The sequence below is a fragment of the Rhodotorula paludigena genome (genome assembly GCF_050403205.1).
Source record: "Rhodotorula paludigena JCM10292 DNA, Rt_paludigena_JCM10292v1_ctg63, whole genome shotgun sequence".
NCBI lineage: Eukaryota > Fungi > Basidiomycota > Microbotryomycetes > Sporidiobolales > Sporidiobolaceae > Rhodotorula > Rhodotorula paludigena.
Window position 1 is genome coordinate 52917 of NW_027481395.1, and position 18996 is coordinate 71912.

An 18996-nucleotide genomic window follows, 5' to 3' on the forward strand; every position below is an offset into this window, starting at 1 on the left:
TAAGCCGACGGAGCAACGCTCTCGCCGAACCCTCTCTCCCCTTCCTTGCGTCCGCTGAGTCAGAGCGTGCACTGCAGAGCGCACTCTCTCGGGTACACGCACACGCGCGCGGCCATGCCCCCCGCACCCGGCCCCTCTGCGCCGCCCAACCCTCCGCCTCGTCCTCCCGCTCTCCCCTGGACCCACAACCTCGTCCACCCCGCGAGTGCGTCCACCGAGCCCGTTTCCACGAGTCAGCACTGACCTCAAGCCACCCCGCGCAGACCCGTACCCGTCGCCGCTGTCGGGCACGCAGGACCTCATCACGCGCTTCCACCTCGCTCCGCTCTACGACACGTTCCTCCGCCCCTACCTCCCCGCCGCCCTCCACCCGACCGACCCCGCCCCGACCCTCGCCCTCCCCTCCGCCGCCGCCGCCGCCCCCGCCGTCCCCCCCTCGCCCTCGCCCGCCCCACCACCAGCAGCAGCAGCCGGAGGAGCCGGGCTCAAGATCACGCTCGGAGGGATCAAGTTTGGCGGGCCCAGCTCGGGAAACTCGGCCGGCACGAGCGACGCTGGACCGGCTGCGGGAGGAGGCGCGGCGGGCAAGAAGCGCAAGGCGCCTCGCATGGACAAGACGTACGAGCACATGGTCGGCGACGTCCTCGGTGCGCGCTCTCTCTCTCTCCTGCCCTCTGTCTTTCCCTCCAACGACTCACGAGGGAGGGGTATCCCCAGGACGCATCTCTCACCCGCGCTCCTCCTCCTCCTCCACCTCGACCTCCACCTCGACCTCGCTCCTGCACCTCATCTCGAACCCCGACCCGGCCCCCTGCCCCCCCTTGCACGCCCTCGACGCAACCCAGCTCCGCGAAGCCTTCACGCTCAAACCGGGCGGACTCGCTGGGTTCGACATGGGCGTGTGGGAGGCCAGGGGCGCGCTCGGGACGGGCGGCGGCGGCGGTAGGCACGGAGGCGGGAAGAAGGTGCGCCTCCCCTTTCGTTTGTGCGAGCGGTGGTCGAGAGGGGCAGACTTGGGACTGACTGATCCCCCCTCCCTCTTCTTGTTACGCGCCCCTTGAGCAGAAGAAGAAGCGCAAGCACGACGATGGCGCGGGAGGAGGCGCAGGCGGCGAGGCAAAGAAGCACAAGCGGTGACTTGCGGGTGCCAGCAGCGCCGTCCAGGATCCCATGCGTTTCCCGTCCTAGCGCAGTAGGTTGTTGTAATACCACGCATCGCATCGCAGTTTTCTTCCCCCCCTCGCTCGCTCTCTCTCTCTCGCACGCTTGTTGCACGTGCCCAACCCCAAGTTTCCCGCAACAAACGCTTCTTGCGGTACACGCAGTCCTGCAAAAATCCTACACCACCGCGACGGGCCCAGCGGGCAGCGGCGGCAGATCGAGCGCCAGTACGCCCGCCGCGCCCGCACCGCCGCGCGGCAGCGTGCCAATCGGACGGGCCTTCCACCCCTGCACGCGGCGAATCCGGCCCGCGCCCGAGGCGGGGTGGTCGCTCTGCATCGTCTCGACGACTCGGGCGGCGGAGGAGGTGGGAGCGGGAGGGAGGAGAGAGGACGAGTGAGAGAGCGACGCGAGGTGCGCTTCGGCGAGGTCGAGCGCTTGACTCGCAGCTTCGGCGTCGAGCGGCTGGGTCTGCACCGCGCGGCGCGGGGAGGGACGAGTCAGCGAGGATCAAGGAGGAGATGGAGGGAGAGGAGCGAGGGACGCACGAATCCGCTGTCGGCGAGCGAGGCGCGCGCGAGCTGCACGAGCGGCGCGACGCGCGCCGAGAGCGCCTCGGAGGCTGCTGCTCCTTCTGTATCCGACGACGAGGCGGAGGTGCGCGAGGCAAGGAGGGCGTCGACCAAGGCGAGGGCGCTGCGAGGCGAGGCGAGGACAGCGTGAGTGGGCGTTTCAGCAGAAGAGGGAGAGCAGCACGGCACGCACGCGGGGGTGCGCGCGAGGAGACACGTCTTGACCACGCCCTTGACCGTGCACGCCTCGTCGTCGTCCTCCTCCTCCTCCTCTCCCTCGACGTCGCGCTCGAGCGGGGCGTCCTTCAACAGCTCGACGACCCACGCCGTCACGCACGCGACGTAGCTTCGGTCGGCAGCCGCGGCGGTGGGGCTCGTGACGAGGTCAAGCGCCTGGCGGAGGAGGCACGTCGAGAGGAGCGAGTCGTACGTCGCGTCGAGGTGCGAGAGGAGCGGCGTCCACAGGGCGACGAGGTCCGGCGGGAGCGTGGGCGAGCGCGCAGTCGGGCGCTTCCTGTGCGTCGAAACGAGAGACATCAGTCAGCACGCGCTTCTACACGAGAGATGCGCCCAGGCGAAACAGAGCCTTCTCGGCGGACGACGCACCTCTTGGCGAGCGGGACGAGCCCGCCCTCGCTCCACAGCACTTCAGCAACGCCGTCCAGCGCGCGCTCTCTCGCCTTTTCCTCCCTCGCATTGCCCCTCGGTCCGCCGCCGAGCGAGTTCTCTGCGACCCAGCGCTCGACGTCGCGGTACACGCGCTGGAGGTCGGCCTTTTGCCTCCCGGCGAGGCTCGCGTCGCGCAGGGAGGACTTGGTCAGGTGTTTGTAGGTCGTGAGGAGGTGGGTGCGGAGCGGCGCGAGCGGGAGCGAGGGGAGCGACGACGCGAGCGAGGGGTCGAACGAGCCGGCAGCGGTCGAAGAGTGCGACGAGAGGGCGGGCAGCCAGTAGTGCGTGTAGAGCCAGTCGAGGGCCTGTGGGGAATGCATCATGTCAGTCCTTCGCTGCAGGAGCGAACCTAAAGCGCCGGTCGTGCGTAAGGCACAGCCTGGCAGTTTGAGAAGGTGCGTCGAGCAGGAGAGGACGGACCTGTCTTGCGGCGTCGCGCAGGACGGCGAGCCTCGGGAGGTCCTCGTGGGTGGCCTGATGACGCAGCTCGACAAAGTGGAGCGGGAGGTCGATCTGGGCTGCGAGCGAGGCGATCGAGCGTGCAAAGTAGGCCGTCTGGAGCGGGTCGACGAGCGAGTTGACGAAGCTGCGGGTGAGCACCCAGGTCAGACTGGCTCTACTGCACCTCTCGTGAAAGTGCACGCACCGGATCATGGCCATGGCGTAGGCGAGGCGGAGGTCGTGCTCCGAGTGCGCGGAAGCGAGCGAGGTCGAGGGGGCGGCATCGCGCAGGACGAGGTCGACGAGGCTGGCGGTGCTCTCTGCGGCGTGTGGGCAGTTGCCGCGTGCAAGCCAGACGTGTATCTGCGTAGAGTGTGGCCGTGGTGAGCATCGAGAGCGCGACGGAGCGTAGACGCGCGGGAAGCGGGCTCACGCGCGAGACGGCGTCGCGCTGGAGGGCCGGGTCGGCGTCCGAGGCAAAGAGGCGGTCAAAGACGAGCTGGAACTCGGCGCGCGTGGCCCACGGCGTGCGGTGCGGGCGCAGCATGGTGCCGGTCGAGCGAGAGAGAGGCGAGGGTAGGAGCAGTTGTATTGGGCATTACAGTTGCGGTTGTATTGGCCGTGATCAGAGCTCGTCCCCTCTGCTCGTCCTCTCGCTTGCCTTCCTTCTCCTCGCTCGCTCCGGCTCTCTCGACCCGGACCCAGTCTCTCTTTCCTCTACCCCCTTCCCCCCCTTCTACACTCGATACCATGTCCTACGGCGGCTACGGTCCGTTCCCCCCCTCTCTCCCGTCCTCGTGTCGTGTTCACTCACTCACCCTCTATCCTCCCACAGGCGGTGGCGGCGGCGGCTACGGCGGCGGTGGTGGTGGCTACGGCGGTGGTGGTGGTGGCTACGGCGGTGGAGGCTACGGCGGCGGCGGCGGTGGCTACGGTGCGTCTCTGCTCGCCCCTTCTCCGCGCGTCGACCCCGTGCTCATCTCTTGTCTTCTCTCGCGCAGGTGGCGGCGGCGGGTACGGCGGTGGTGGAGGCTTCGGCGGTGGTGACCGCAGTGCGTGACTCGCCCTTCCCGTCTACGCGCGGACTCGAACTGACCCGCCTGTCGCCACTGCAGTGAGCGGTCTCGGCGCCGGTCTCCGCGCCCAGCAGTGGGACGTCGCGACCCTCACCAAGTTCGAGAAGAACTTTTACGAGTGCGTACATCTCTAGCAGCTACAGAAGCAGTAAAGTGCTGACGAGGGACGATCTGCAGGGAGGACCCCCGTGTCGCCGCCCGCTCCGAGCGCGAGGTGGCCGAGTTCCGCCGCGAGAAGGAGATCCAGGTCTTCGGCTCCAACATTGCCAAGCCCGTCACCAACTTCGAGGAGATGAACTTCCCGTCCTACATCATGGCCGAGATCAAGCGCGCCGGCTTCGCCAACCCCTCGCCCATCCAGTGCCAGGCGTGGCCCATGGCCCTCTCCGGACGCGACCTCGTCGCCGTCTCGGCCACCGGTTCCGGCAAGACCATCTCGTTCGCCCTCCCCGCCATGATCCACATCAACGCCCAGCCCCTCCTCTCGCCCGGCGACGGCCCCATCGTCCTCATCCTCGCCCCGACCCGTGAGCTCGCCGTCCAGATCCAGGAGGAATGCACCAAGTTCGGCTCGTCGAGTCGCATCCGCAACACGTGCGTGTACGGCGGTGTGCCCAAGGGCGGCCAGATCCGCGACCTCCAGCGCGGATCCGAGATCGTCATCGCGACCCCCGGCCGTCTCATCGACATGCTCGAGAGCGGCAAGACCAACCTCCGCCGCGTCACGTACCTCGTCATGGACGAGGCCGACCGCATGCTCGACATGGGTTTCGAGCCCCAGATCCGCAAGATCCTCGAGCAGATCCGCCCCGACCGCCAGACGCTCATGTTCTCGGCCACCTGGCCCAAGGAGGTGCAGAAGCTCGCGCACACGTACCTCAAGGACTTCATCCAGGTCACGATCGGCTCGCTCGAGCTCTCGGCCAACCTCAACATCACCCAGATCGTCGAGGTGTGCTCCGACTTTGAGAAGCGCGGCAAGCTCATCAAGCACCTCGAGAAGATCTCGAGCGAGAACGCCAAGGTCCTCATCTTCATCGCCACCAAGCGCGTTGCCGACGACCTCACCAAGTACCTCCGCCAAGACGGCTGGCCTGCGCTCGCCATTCACGGCGACAAGCAGCAGCAGGAGCGTGACTGGGTTCTCGGCGAGTTCAAGAGCGGCCGCTCGCCCATCATGATTGCCACCGACGTCGCTTCGCGTGGTCTCGGTACGTGACTCGTTTCCTCTCCGCGAGCCTCTCTGCTTCTTGCTGCCCTTCGGGCCCGCGCTCCGCTCCGTTTCGTGCGTGCGCTCCGTGCTCCCGCCCACCTCGACATCTCGCCCCGCCTCTCGCACGCGCCCGCGCGCTACACTGACCGTCGCGCCTTCCGAGTCTTCTGCCCCGTCGCTCGCCCCGCCCCCGCCCGAGCACACGCATCATCGCACAGAGCACCTCTTGCTCCCTCTCTGCCTCTCTCGTACCCCTTGCGGGCTGTCGAGCGAGACGAGGGGGACGTCGAGGTTCTCGTGCGAGTGTGCGTCGGTACCGGGCACGTGGGTCGCGTGCACGCGAGGTAGAAAACAAGCGCTTCGGTCACGCATCAGTGTAGCTGCGCTTTCCCCTCCTCCCACGACGGCCTCTCCCGACCTCGCCCGGCTCGGCAATGCACAACCTACGGTGTCGAAAACCCTACTCCATCTCCCCCTGCTGCGGCGGATCTGCGTGTCTAGCGCGCCTCGAGAGAGTGCGCGCTCGCGTCCTGTCCCGAGGGTCAACCTTTCCTCTCGCCCTTCGTGTTCACGAGGCTGGCGGAGGAGGACTGCCCCAGCGCAAGAAGCCTCGTCTTCTGGGAAGGAGTTTTCGCACCCGCACACCCGCGCCTGCCGCCATCACCCACCCTTCGCCCTCCCCTCCCCTCCCGCCCCACCGATTCCCTCCTCCCTTCCTATCCGGCCAGCACGAGCGCTGCACGTACGAAAGCGAGAGCGAGACGGGTCCCTGGCTGTGGCGGCTCGAAAGCGTTCCTTGTCCTTCGCTGCGATGACTGACCCTTCTCCCCCGTCTCTCTTCTCGTCGCCTCTCGCAGACGTCAAGGACATTGGCTACGTCGTGCGTCGCTCTTCGCCTTCCCGTTCCTCTCGCCGCGATTGACGGACCCGACTCTTTCTTTGCAGATCAACTACGACATGCCCAACGGTATCGAGGACTACATCCACCGTATCGGTCGTACCGGCCGTGCGGGCGCCAAGGGTACCGCCTACAGCTACGTCACTCCTGACCAGGGCCGTGCGTCTCTCCTTCTCTCCCTCTCTTTCCCCTCCTCCGCTCCGTCCGCTGACCTGACGATGGCCCACCGTGCAGGCATCGCCAAGGACCTCGTCAAGATTCTCCAGGACGCCAAGCAGCAGGTCCCGCCTCAGCTTTCCGAGATCGCCATGTTCTCGTCCGGCGGGGGCGGCGGCCGCGGCCGCGGCGGCGGAGGCCGTGGTGGCGGGTACGGCGGCGGGCGCGGTGGCGGCGGAGGTGGCTACGGCGGCGGCGGGTACGGTGGTGGTGGGTACGGCGGTGGTGGGTACGGCGGCGGCGGAGGCGGCCGCTGGTAAGCGGTCGGTCGGGTCGAGAGGGGGGCGGCGAAGCGTTGCTTGTTGTTCTGTGTGTGCGCCGGGGCTTTTCCCTCCCTCGCCTGCCCCTCCCTTCCTCCCTCTCGTTGTGAATTCTCGTCGCTTTCGACCTCTTTTCTGTGGCAATCTAGACATGGCTCTTCGAATGATGCTATCTCGTCGGGGCCGTCTGACCGAGTTTCGAGAGCGAGTGCGAAGCTGCTTGCCTCTGGTTCTCGCTACCCTTTACGGACTCGCGTGGTAGCGTCGTGCCTGACGTGTAGATTGTCTTTCGAAGCCGTGAAGCAGACCAAGAGCGAGTCGTGCGGCGTGCGCCGCGCATTCCGTTGCGCCTTCCATTTTGCTGTCCCCGCTTCGCGAGCTGATTCCACAGCGCAATGCGTCCAAGTCGGTCCTGTGCGTGCTGTAGCTATCGAATTGCCGACGGCAACGAGCCGGATCAGGCTCTTCGGCTCCGAGTGACTTGCGAGCCACCGCGGATGAGGGCCAGTCCTCGGGATCCTCGAGGCACGCAACGTCCGACTCTGCCATTGCAGTCACGTCTGTAGCTGAGCTCTCGAGCCGTCACGTAGCTGGCGGCACGCAATGATCTGCGACTGCAGGTGTCTCGGAGGCCGAAAGAAGGAGAGCGCTCGTCTGCGCCGTCTGTGCAGCTCGTCAGCAAGCGTTAAGTCCCAGCCAGTAGCGGACCAAGCCAGCAAGAGAGCCCAGGCAAGCGGCTCAAGGGCATTTCTTGGGGTGAGACGTATGGGAGTGGCCAAAGACATCAGGCTTAGAGGAAGGGAGCAGCGCCATTGCGAAATATCCAGCGCTCTGAGCCCGAGTTCTGGACCGACATCGTACAAGGCATGCAATTCGGGCGGCTTTTCGGAACAAGCGGGCCATGTGGTCGCTTGGGTCTGAGGCAAGCCGATTCCGGCGCGAAGAGGAGAGGAATTGTCGCCGACAATCGGCCGAGGTCATGGTTGGCTTGGCCGTCTAGCCCATCAAACTACAGAGGGAGTCGAAGCCACCGGCTACACAATCAAGCCAGCTTTGAGCGTTGTGAGCACAAGAACATGCTCAGCGGTCCCCCAACTGATGAGGCAATTCTCGCCGTTCCTGACGGCGATGATCCTTCAAGATGCTACAAGCGTCTATTGAGAGTGCATTGTACATATCCACCCGCTCGGCAGACCGGCGAGTCGAAGTCTGAGCGAAGAAGAGTTCGCGCCAGCTTGGGAAGGTCACCTCATCTTCCGTCCTTGCTGCTTCGCTTCCCCCACTCGCTGCCGGCTTGTAGACGTGCACTCGGGTCTAAAAAGATGCTATCAAGCTCGCCCGACAGTTCGTAGCTTCACAAGCGCGCATCTTATTCCGCCGACCTCCCGGATCCTCCTCCCCGCTTTCGCACCCCGCAATTCGTCCGTTATCGCTTCTACCGGCATGCCGCTGCGTCGCTGCCTCGACTGGGATGCTCTGGTGATTGCTGTGCTACTGCTGCGCGTCCAGAACACCGGGAACGAGGCGGAACGCTGATCTGCTCCTCCTCGACCCTTTTTCCGCCAAAACATAATGCCAAGACCCGCTCTATGAGGGCGGCAAAAGCTATAGGTGCCCCGAGAGAGGATCGAACTCTCGACCTCGGGATATTTCGAGCGCCTCAGGGGAGGCGCCGAGGTTCTATGGACGATGTATCGCCCTCATGCTTACCCGGCTAATGCCGGGGTGTGCTATGAGACCCACGTGATAACCAACTACACCATCGAGGCCACCTGTTGTTGAAGGCACTGGTCTGCATGCCGTATACAATCTGCTCAATTCTTGTTTGTGCAGACTCCCCATTTCCTTGCGATCCGCAGGCTCCAGACTGTCCGCTTCTTGCTCTGCCGCACCGTGCACCTCACCATACACATGCTGTGGACATCTGCCATGTGCCACTGAAGTTGAGCATCTTTCGGGTCGCGGTGCGAAGCTCCCGCAACGAGGAGCCGCACTCGTTCACTCGTCAAGTGCGACGCTATCCGAGCCCGATCCTCGCCCATCTTGTGAACGGAAAGGTAGAAACGGTTGCAGAGCGGGTAGTACACAGAGAGTACGGGTATAGAGCGGGTGCAAAGCGAGCCGAATGGGTACAAGCGGGTCTTCCTCCTCCTCCGTCCTCGTCAGTTCCGTCTGAACGGCACGGGCAGTTTACTTCTTCTTGGCGCCCTTGCCCTTCGAATCGGTCTTAGCCTTCTTGCCGCCCTTCGCATCCTTCTTGTCGTCGGCCTGCGAGTTCCAGTTGAACGGGCAGAGGTCAGCCGGAAAGTTCCGACACTTACATATTGCAAAGTGGACGGAGCGTCGGACGTACCTTGCGCTTCGCGCCGCCCTCCTTCGGCTGCACGGTGAAGAAGCCGTCGAGGCGGCCCTGCTGCTTGGTCAAGAGGCGCGCCTTGAGCTTGTCGGCACCCTTGCGCACGCGCTCCTCGCTGCGAACGTCGGACAATCGCGTCAGCAGAAGTCGACGATTCATGGCGGTGCACTCAAGAGCGTCAACAAGAGACTCAGACGCACGAGAAGCCCTTTTCGCGGACGAGGAAGTCGACGAGACCCTCGACGTCCGGAGCCTCCCACTTGAGCTGCGCACCGAGAAAGCTGCTGATGAGCCACGATTCGAGACAGATTGCAGTGAGAGCGCGCAGGACGCACGTCAATCTCCTTGGCGGGCCTGACCTCGGGCGTCTTGAAGAGCTTCCTCGCCTCCTCGTACGGCCAGTCCTCGGGCGGCGGGTTCTTACCCTTGCGGAGGTGCGCGAGGATGCCCTCCATGTCGTCGTACTCCTTGACGAGCTTGAGCGCCGTCTTGGCGCCGACGCCCTTGATCGGGTCGAGGTAGTCGCAACCGCAGAGCATGCACATGTCGATGAACTGCAGGGCAAGCGTTCAGGGCTGGAGGCGTCGAAACCGAGGAGAGGGCAGTCGCACCTTGTCCATCGAGAGCTCGAGACCCTCGAGGACGGCGTCGAGGCTGATCACGTCGATGGGCATCTTGCGCGCTTCGGAGAAGGTGAGGTGGCGGAGAACGACAGGCGAGTTGAACGTGAGCGTGTCCATGTCCTCCGAACCGGCGCCATAGACCTGCGTGAGCAATCTCATTGTGTGAATCTGTGAAGCCGACGGGATTGTGAACGAGTGCACACGCACGAGACCCCCACGGCAGAGCTCGGCACACTGCGCCTCGGCTTCGGAAGGCGCCTGTGGATTTCCAGAGCTTCGTCAACACGGGAAACGCCTGGTATTCTGCAGGGTACGCTCTGGGCCAGATGTAGCGTGGGAGAAGCGCACCTCGACCCAGGGGATGCCCATGAGCGTGAGGAGCCTGCGGCACTCCTCGTTGTGCTCCCTCGTCACCTTGACCTGGCGACGGCTGAGCTTGTCGACGTCCTCGGTTGTACCTAGAGGACGTGGAAAGGGCGTTGCGGGGGGATTAGCTCGAACCGCAGTATCGGAACGCGAGATCTGCGCTGACGCACCCGTCTCCTTGGCCTCGACCTCGTCCTCCTTGGCCTCCTGGCGGTTCGAAAAGCGCTTCTTGAGCTGTGCGGTGATCGAAAAGTCAGCTAGATCCTTCGCGCGGCCTGGTCCTGCTCATAGCGGCGGCGGTGCGGGGAGCAAGGCACGCACAACGTTCGACTTCAGCTGCGGAGGCTTGCCGTCGAAGACATAGCACGGCTTGAGGTCGTTCTCGACCATGCGGATCGTCCTGCGCAGTGTCTGGGTCAGCGGATCCAGATTGAAAGGGGACGAATCGGAATGGGGCGCGCACCTGTAGAAGAGGCCCATGAGGTGACTCGTCGTCTCGCCGGCTTCGTTCATGAGCTGCTGGCCGTCCTGCTGGCGCACTGCGATGAGGAACTGGTAGATGGACATCGAGCTGAGCCGGCAGCGCGGATGGGCGAGGTCAGCCAAAGGTCGCAACCATCATGCGAGTTTCGTCACGCACGCGTCGATGGCGACCTTGCGACCGAAGAGCGTCTTCATCTCGGCCTGCTTGATGGCCTTGGGCGCGAAGTCATTGATTAGCGCGGTGAGGCCTTTGATGCCCATGGCGGCGGCGAGGTGAGGGTGCGGTTCGACGAGTGAGGAGGAGCGCGTAAGGCGTCGAACTTGCTGCAGGTGTGTGCGCTGTGTCTGTGCAACAGCCGACGACACGTCAGTCACTTTGCGTAGTCCTTGCGCGGCGAGATCGGGTTTCTGCTGCTCGAAGCGATGAAGTCGCAAAGTCGCCTCTGCACGCCGCAAGGCGTCTGCGATTGCCTTTATCGAATCCACAGCATTGTGAAAACAAGCCAGGAGTCTTCACGAGCGTACAGATTGCTGTTGTACGAAGGCGCAGGACGCGACGAGACGACGTGACGCAACGCGTGCGATGCAGGCGAGAAAGCGGATCGAGTTGCCGGATGAGCTTGTGCACGGACGTACGAGAGATTCAAGGCAGCTCCGAAGTCCTCTGTCGTGCGCAGAGCTTCGAGTGAGCAAGCAAGATGCGGCGCACGCCGCCGTCCTTCCGCTTCCGCTTCGCTTTTCGCTGCCTTTCGTCGATTCCTCCTGCAGGCTCCCTAATTTGTTCAAATATTCCAGCGTTAGGTGAGGAGATAGACACGGAACATCGGAAGGTCGCCCCGCTGGGTGCCTGCGTGCTGTGCTCTGCTCCGCGAGCGCTGTGGCGCCGCTGTGCGACTCGTGCGGACCTCGGCGCGCCCGTGTGACCGCCCAAAGGGTGTCTGAGGGCCTCTCGGGGCGGCAAAAGAGGGGCAGGGCCCCCGGGAGTGATGAGGGGACCATGGGTACGGGGTCCAGAGTGGCAAAACAGCAACGACCCGGGTTTGAACCGGGGACCTGACGATATGGGCGCACTCGTCTTGCGGATGCAAGATCTGTACACTGCAGTCGACCGCTCTGCCGCTGAGCTATCGCTGCTGGTTGATGTCTCGGGCAGTTTGTGGGCGTACGAGAATCGCTTTTGCGTTCTCCGGGACGAGGGGGCCTTGGGCGCGAAGTTTCGCGAAGTGGCGGCTTCATCCGCTTTCTTTTGCTCCATTTCCTGCTCACAAGGCTTCACAGACCTTGCTGCTGCTGGTCTGAGGTGTTTGCAGTCTGTCGGCAACAGTCGCGGGTCAGTCCGCAGTCGCACCGTCTGCGCTCCTGCCCACTCGCTGCCCAGATGCAAGGGCAACCCATTCCCCTGCACCTGCTCTGCCTCTTCCTGCTCCTTCTGCACCTCATCTCACCAACCTTCAGTGGTGAGCTGGGGATGTCTATCGTCACCAGACACCGGATGAAGCACTTGAGAAGGCCCACCTACCGCCCCGGATGGCATCCTGGCAACGGCAAAGGCAGGCGTCAGACTTGGCCTCTGCGCACTTTGTGCAGCAGCTGCTACGCAGGTGCCTGTGTTCAAGAGACTGCCAGCCCCCAAGAGCTGTTTTGCAGAAGTTTGACCCAGATTCAACAATTTCTGGCCATTGCACGGAAGCCACAAAGTGCCTCTCACACCTTGTGACCCTGACTTGCTGGATATTCACCTGCTGGGACTCACTGGTCAGTTGAACTTGAAGCTCCTGGTTATCCTCTTCACCATCCACCTTCTCCTTCCCCTTCTTCTGCTCTTGCTCCTTCGGCTCCTTCTTCTTCTGCCTCTTCTCCTCAAGCCACGAGTCAGTGAAACAGAGCTTGCATGAGCTTGTGTGCTTGCTCGCAGTCAAGGGACCTGAGGTGAAGCCCTCGTTGTCCTCCTCAGCGTCTGCCGCCGTCCCAGTGTCATCCTGCTGCGCCATGCTCTCCTTGAGGCCTCTGAGCTGCTCCGAGATGCTCTTGTACTCTGCAAGGAGCTTGTCCACCTGCGCCTGCTTGCCTGTGTAGAGATGCGGGCTCCACAGGTGGAGAGCATCATCTGCGGCAGTTGCAGTGTCCGACTGAATCTTCTTTCCTGCCTTCATGGGAAGCCTCACTGTACAAGCCTGGCGCAGGCGCCAGCTTTTGCGGAAGCAGGATGGGCTCTCGCAAGCCTTGTCCTCCTTGAGACTGAGTTCGATGAGCTTCTTGACCCAGTCCTTACGGCCACGCGCTCGCTGGAGGATGATCTGCTCTGGGCTTCCAGGTCAGAGCTGGCCCTTTGCCTCGGCATCCTTGTACTGCGCCAGGAAATTGAGGCGGCCCTTGGCCATGACCGATGCGAGGTCGCCGACGATACTGGGGGCCTGCTTCCCACCCGCTTGCGGCTTGTACAAGCGAAGGCGATTCTCAGACAAGGACTGGAGCAGCCAGTCTGCTGCAAGGCGGCGAAGCAGCGGAGACATCTTGTCAACCTCGAAAGCCTTTCCCTTGGCAATCTCCTTTCCCCTCAGACACCGGAATGAGCAGACGACTCCTTCTCCACCAAAGTTGACTCCAGCGGGCCACTGCTCCTGACACGCAAAGAGAGCATGGAGTGGGCGCTTTTCCTTCTTGCTCGACTGGTGCTCAAAGAGCTTCTTCTTGGCGAACTCTTCCGAGCCAACGAGCTCTTTGACCGTGATGGCACAGCGGGCAGTCTCCTCAAGCGCCACTTCGTGCGTGCTGTACCTCGCCAGCCATTGCCCGAGGATACATATGTGGGGAGAGAAGAGGAAGATGAGCGAGTCTGCTGGCAAAGTTGCGAACGTAGACGGAGGGCGGGTGCGCTGACATCTTGTCTTGAACGTCGACAATATTGTAGTGCAGGAAGAGTGCGCTTGCCCCCACAGTGAGCAGGTACCACTCGTAGCCGTCCACATCCAAGAACGTCTCCTCGTGCTTCTCGCCCTCCCACTTCCAGAACTGGTCCATCACCTCCAGTGTCCTGTCCCAATCAAAGGGAAGATCTTTGCGAGCGTGTGTCGGAAGCGCCGTGTCGACAAAGAAGTCACGGCCGGGCCCGGTCTGTACCCAGCACAAGCTCACACCCAGCTTGGAGACCATCTGCATTGTGAGGCGGGCGCAGAAGAGATGTGCTGAGTTCAAGCTCTTGGTGAGCTCGCTTGCGGGGCAAGGGGCAGGGACCTGGTCGATCCAGACGCAATGGTGCGAGGACCCGGGCATGAGAATTCGGTCGACAGTGTCAATGTTCTTTGCGGTGTGAGCGAGGGGGATGGCCGCAGCCGCGCTGCCCAAAGCCGCAGAAGAGGAAGCACTGGCCAAAGCCGTTTTGGCCAAAGCCGCGGAAGTGAGAGAGGTGCCATCGAGGCGGGACGAGACAGAGGGGCCGCGAGTTGAAGGGTCTAGGATGACATGTTTGCCGACCGGGAAGGTGAGAACGGCGGCAAAGCGCGGCGTAACCTTGTCCTGGTCCAAACACTCCATCCTGGGTGCTCCTTCCTCAGTCGCAACCCGCCCATGGACAGCACCCTCCTCCTTTACCGGCAACCAGCTCTTGCACAGGCCGTTCTTCTCCCGCTGCATAAAGCCCTTGACTGCCTTCTTACGCTTTTGCTTGGCGCGCTGGGACTGGTCGAGGTCGACTTCGCTCTGCAAAGGAGTCGAGGTGAGCAGCGAGAGATGCTGCTTGGCGTGCACCGTCAGCTCAGGCGGCGACTGCCCAGCTTTCGCGTCTGGCGTGCTGTGCTGCGTCGGTTTGCGTGAGGTGAATGCGCTGTTGAGAGATGGGAAGCGCGGCGCGATGGCGGGAGGAGGGTGGTAGCGATGGGCACGGCGATTGAGGACGTTTGAAGGAGGGAGTGCGCTGGGCGCGGACGGCAAGTGGAAGGGTGCATTGAGCTTGCGCATGTTGCCAGCATGGGGCTGGTTGGCCGCCTCGCTATCAGAGCGCGACATATCGGCGTGGAGCTGCAGGACGCGCAAGTTGTGGTCAGCTCCTGCCGTGCGCGCCAAGCCGGTTCTGCGCCAGGACCAGACGTCTATGAGCTATGTAAAAGCACTTGAAACACACCCGGCAACTCTTGTGCGCGATGCGGACGAAGCGAGGTCTGTCTCCTCGGCGGCGCGAGGACGGGACGAAGTGCCGTGCGGAGCGAGCGGGACGAAGCAAGAGGCGCGAGCAAAGACCGATGCTCCGGCAACGCGCGTCTTTGACGCGTCTGGTTCAAGGCAGAGCGTCACTGAGCCCCACGGGCGCAGCAAAGTTGGGGCATCGCGTCGACGCAGCGACCTCGCTATGCGGCGTCGTCACAACAGCGAAAGAGTGCCAGACACTCTCTGAGAGTTTACAAAGCTCTCGTATGGGGGCACACAAGCTTTCGAGCGTTTCACGGCAAGCCCAATCCTTCCGCTTGCAACTTACGGGGGCACCTTCCCTCTCGCTCAACTCTTGCTGCGCACGTCACGGCGGCAAAATCCGTCCTGTGAAGCTGCGCAGCAGGTGTTGATCAACCTCGAGCTTTGTACTTGCGACCTTTGCTCGGCTGGCTGAACAGTCGGCCCTCTGGCTCTTCAAGGCTGGGGGAGACGCAAAGTGGTCGGCTCACACTCCCTTGCTTGCAAAGATGCAGCCTGTACGGTACAGTCTCTGCAAGGCATGCAATAGAGGGAGAAGAAGGCAAGGAAGCGCTCGCTTATGGCGCGGGAACAAACTGCGGGTTGCATGCAGCAAGGTTGGCCGGTGAGGCAGCCGAGAGAATGAGCTCAAGGAGGCTTTGGCAACCGGGAGTGACGCCCAGCGGCAGCTGCAGAGGAAAGAGAAGGGTCAGGATTGAGAGCGGGCTCAAGACAGGGCCAGGCCAGCCTGGGCTGCCTGGCTAGGACACGCTGGTGCGTTCAAGACTGTGACCATGAGGCATGAAGAGCAGGGGCTCTTATGAATGCGCACTGCTGTACCAATTGATGACTTGAGGACCAAAGGCGGCTGACAGAAGGAGAGAAGGGCCCCGAAGGAGATGAAGCAGAACAAGGGGAAGGACAAGGTGGATGGATGAAGGGTACAACAAGCAGCTTGAGACAAGCAGCTTGAACTGCCAAGCAAGTTTCTACAGGCAAAGGTCCCCTAGTTCACGCTTGAATGGCAAAGCTGCACCTTGCTTGCAGCTTTCACTTCCATGGCTTGAAGGTGGGCTGGATTCGGATTCTCCGCGCACAGCTCTTTGAGGGCTGGCAGCATCTTGAATCCATAGACCTGTATCATAGTAGCTGCTGCACAAGGTGCACAAGCTGCAGAATTGAAGCTTGCCCCCACTGTGCAAGGATGCCATCCGGGGCGGTAGGTGGGCCTTCTCAAGTGCTTCATCCGGTGTCTGGTGACGATAGACATCCCCAGCTCACCACTGAAGGTTGGTGAGATGAGGTGCAGAAGGAGCAGGAAGAGGCAGAGCAGGTGCAGGGGAATGGGTTGCCCTTGCATCTGGGCAGCGAGTGGGCAGGAGCGCAGACGGTGCGACTGCGGACTGACCCGCGACTGTTGCCGACAGACTGCAAACACCTCAGACCAGCAGCAGCAAGGTCTGTGGAGCCTTGTGAGCAGGAAATGGAGCAATAGAAAGCGGATGAAGCCGCCACTTCGCGAAACTTCGCGCCCAAGGCCCCCTCGTCCCGGAGAACGCAAAAGCGATTCTCGTACGCCCACAAACTGCCCGAGACATCAACCAGCAGCGATAGCTCAGCGGCAGAGCGGTCGACTGCAGTGTACAGATCTTGCATCCGCAAGACGAGTGCGCCCATATCGTCAGGTCCCCGGTTCAAACCCGGGTCGTTGCTGTTTTGCCACTCTGGACCCCGTACCCATGGTCCCCTCATCACTCCCGGGGGCCCTGCCCCTCTTTTGCCGCCCCGAGAGGCCCTCAGACACCCTTTGGGCGGTCACACGGGCGCGCCGAGGTCCGCACGAGTCGCACAGCGGCGCCACAGCGCTCGCGGAGCAGAGCACAGCACGCAGGCACTCAGCAGAGACGGAGTCCGGGGTCGGAAGGGTCGAAGGAGCGAAGATGCGGGGACAGAGGTGGGGTGCAAGGCGAAGGGCGACGGCTCGTCGCACAAGCGTGAGGCACACTGTCCCTTGTAGCGTTGTAGACACCAGTCGACGTACCAAGGCACGCGCGTGAGGTACAAGTCCAAGTCTCGGAGTAAAGAGCGGGAGAAGCAGAGTCAGACTTGACGAGGAGACTGAGACGAGTGCGACGGCGCGCAGACAGCGAGCCCAGACGTCTGCACTTGCCCCTACCGCAGTGCCACTGTGATCCAACAGCGGACGAGTCTGTGCCTGACGGGCAGGCTCAGCCGTACTGCTGAATGCGCGACAGGAAGATCGGAACTGATGAGGAAGAGTGAGTGGCAGGCAGCTCACCGGCAGATGCGTGCGGCAGCACAGCCATCGAGTCGAAAGCAAAGAGCACACAGAAAATCTCAGCAAGCCTCCGGGGCGCAGTGAGCGGGAGCGGTCAGGGCAGAAGCTCGTGGTGGGGCTCGCTCGGGTCTCTGCGTCCGCCGACTTCGGCTGCTGGTCGCGGAGATGCAGCCTGTACGGCGAGATTTGCCTGCCAGGCCCTTGCTCTCGTTCCCACCCGCTGCACCGCACCCACCGCTGCCGAGCAGGAGCAGCGAGCGCCCGCGGTCGACGCTCTTCAAGGTCGTCGCCTTCCTGCCGCTCGTCTTCATCTTTGCGCTCCTTGCGTTTGCCGCCTATGCCGTCCTGTACTCTCTCTGCCTCGTGCGTGCTCCTCTGCCCTTCGAGCGCGTGATGCCGTCGAGCTGATCCGGGCTGCACCGCCTTGCCGCGACTTGCAGGAATACCTCCTCCTCCGCCGCCGAGCCTACGCGAAGGGTACTGCGTACTTCCTCGTATACAGCTGGTTGCTCTACGGCTGCGGAGGGAGCTTCTGGATGGCCTACTGGCGCGGCGGAGGCATCGTGCCTGGCGCAGGCGAGTACAAGCGCGGCGACGAGGAAGCCCGCGTGCAGAACGAGGGCATCCGGGGCGACGTCGGGCGCTTCGTGCTGGGCGGCGGTGACGAGGCACTTGTACCGGAACAAGAGGCGGACGAGGAGGAGGTGGACGAAGCGAGGGAGGAGCAGGGCTTGCTCGACCCGGTGACCCTGCCCAGCGGCTCTCGCGAGACCTGGGACAAGCTGGACACGCGGGACTCAACCCGGCCCGCCATGTTGCAGGTCAAGAGCGACGGCTCGGCCCGCTTTTGCCGCAAAGTGCGTTGTCAGTCCTCACAAGCCCTGCGTCTCGCTTACGCTCATCCTCCCTTTCCGTCAGTGCAACATCCCGAAACCCGATCGAGCCCACCACTGCTCATCCTGTCGACGCTGCGTGCTCAAGATGGACCACCACTGTCCTTGGCTTGGCGGAGGATGCGTCGTGAGTCGCCCTTCTTTCCTTCACGATTTGCCCCCGACATGGTGGAGACTGACCACACTCGGGCTCACAGGGCTGGGCGAATTACAAGTCCGTCTTGTCGATTCTGCGACCAAATCCGCCTGTGGCTCATCGGGTGCATGAGTGACTGCAGGTTCTTCCTTCTCTCGCTCTGGTATACAGGCGCACTCGGCTTGACGACCGGCGCCATTCTCTTCCACGAGCTCTTCCATTACGTGAACGACAATTCCGGCGTACGTACTCCAGGCACGATCACAGAATGAGCGCCTCACTAACGCTTCCTCAACCTCCTCAGGGCTACGAGCTCGCGCCGATACCGTGGGCTCTAGCGGCGCTCCTCGGCTGCATCTTTGGCTTTGCAGTTGGCTCTTTCGGGCTGTATCATCTTTATCTCGCATGCAAGAACCGGTGCGCCGTCTTTCTTCGTAACTGTTCACCATTCCCTCCTCATCCATGTTATCCACAGAACCACCATAGAAGCTATGGAGCACCCAAACTCGATCGCAACGCTTGCGCTCGCCTCGGCCTCTTCTGCTCCCCCTTCCTCCGCTGCCTCGCACGCCATGCGACGTCTCCAGCCCATCGACCTCACGTACCAGCAGCGGCGCGCGCTCACGTCTGCCGCTCGCGCGCTGAGCATCTACGATCTCGGGACGAAGGAGAACTTGAAGCAGATCTTTGGCGACAAGTGGTGGGAATGGGGCATGCCCTGGGGCTGGCCGTGCGTGTCCTTCCTTCTTTACTGCGCCTTGTGCCGCCGGTACTCGCGCACTTGCGTCTAGGTGAGTAAACGGCAGTACTGAGTATTTCGCATTGACGCAGCCCCGGCGACGGGCAGACCTTCCCGATCAACTCGCACAACCTCTCTCGCCTGCGCCGCGCGACCGAGCAGATCTACGCCGAGGCCGCCGCGACACGGTACGAGTCGCGCGGAGGCGAGTACGAGCTCGAGACGGGGAGCACGACGAGCGGGATGAGCGACGAGGACGGGCCGGTGCGCCGGGCTTGAGGAGCTGCGCACGAGGTAGCAGACGTCGGATCGCCTTGTTGTATTGCTACGCAGGACTCTCTTGCATGGGACTTCTTTGTCTGCGTATGAATGGATATTGCGGTAGAGCGAGAAGAGTACAAGCTACAGGGGCACTGCACAGGCGGGTACGC

At 62.9% G+C, this 18996-nt stretch overlaps 6 protein-coding genes across 6 annotated transcripts; 3 read left to right on the forward strand and 3 right to left on the reverse strand.

Annotated features, from left to right (window-relative positions):
- Positions 1-114: 114 nt before the first annotated feature.
- JCM10292_003473 (uncharacterized protein) lies at positions 115-1137 on the forward strand (the record flags this gene model as incomplete). Its single annotated transcript, XM_076652034.1, has 4 exons — positions 115-205; positions 264-647; positions 718-965; positions 1066-1137. 4 exons carry the CDS (start codon positions 115-117, stop codon positions 1135-1137), a joined length of 795 nt encoding a protein of 264 aa, XP_076502416.1.
- A 201-nt stretch (positions 1138-1338) lies between these two features.
- Positions 1339-3390, reverse strand: LAS1 (rRNA-processing protein LAS1; the record flags this gene model as incomplete). The annotated part of the gene is made up of 7 exons (XM_076652035.1): positions 1339-1632; positions 1710-1857; positions 1927-2247; positions 2340-2707; positions 2823-2988; positions 3049-3206; positions 3277-3390. 7 exons carry the CDS (start codon positions 3388-3390, stop codon positions 1339-1341), a joined length of 1569 nt encoding a protein of 522 aa, XP_076502417.1.
- Positions 3391-3593: 203 nt separating this feature from the next.
- DBP2 (DEAD-box ATP-dependent RNA helicase DBP2) lies at positions 3594-6506 on the forward strand (the record flags this gene model as incomplete). Its single annotated transcript, XM_076652036.1, has 8 exons — positions 3594-3612; positions 3679-3777; positions 3845-3895; positions 3959-4037; positions 4097-5130; positions 5990-6012; positions 6078-6189; positions 6265-6506. 8 exons carry the CDS (start codon positions 3594-3596, stop codon positions 6504-6506), a joined length of 1659 nt encoding a protein of 552 aa, XP_076502418.1.
- A 2190-nt stretch (positions 6507-8696) lies between these two features.
- Positions 8697-10595, reverse strand: RAD27 (multifunctional nuclease RAD27; the record flags this gene model as incomplete). Its single annotated transcript, XM_076652037.1, has 11 exons — positions 8697-8774; positions 8860-8977; positions 9063-9127; positions 9198-9416; positions 9474-9626; positions 9693-9743; positions 9834-9943; positions 10022-10085; positions 10173-10251; positions 10315-10422; positions 10492-10595. 11 exons carry the CDS (start codon positions 10593-10595, stop codon positions 8697-8699), a joined length of 1149 nt encoding a protein of 382 aa, XP_076502419.1.
- A 2054-nt stretch (positions 10596-12649) lies between these two features.
- Positions 12650-14339, reverse strand: JCM10292_003477 (uncharacterized protein; the record flags this gene model as incomplete). The annotated part of the gene is made up of 2 exons (XM_076652038.1): positions 12650-13106; positions 13216-14339. 2 exons carry the CDS (start codon positions 14337-14339, stop codon positions 12650-12652), a joined length of 1581 nt encoding a protein of 526 aa, XP_076502420.1.
- Positions 14340-16962: 2623 nt separating this feature from the next.
- JCM10292_003478 (DHHC family palmitoyltransferase) lies at positions 16963-18844 on the forward strand (the record flags this gene model as incomplete). Its single annotated transcript, XM_076652039.1, has 8 exons — positions 16963-17160; positions 17238-17654; positions 17716-17817; positions 17888-17904; positions 17969-18068; positions 18131-18243; positions 18302-18556; positions 18658-18844. The coding sequence occupies 8 exons, from the start codon at positions 16963-16965 to the stop codon at positions 18842-18844; spliced, it is 1389 nt and encodes a 462-aa protein (XP_076502421.1).
- Between the last annotated feature and the right edge of the window lie 152 nt (positions 18845-18996).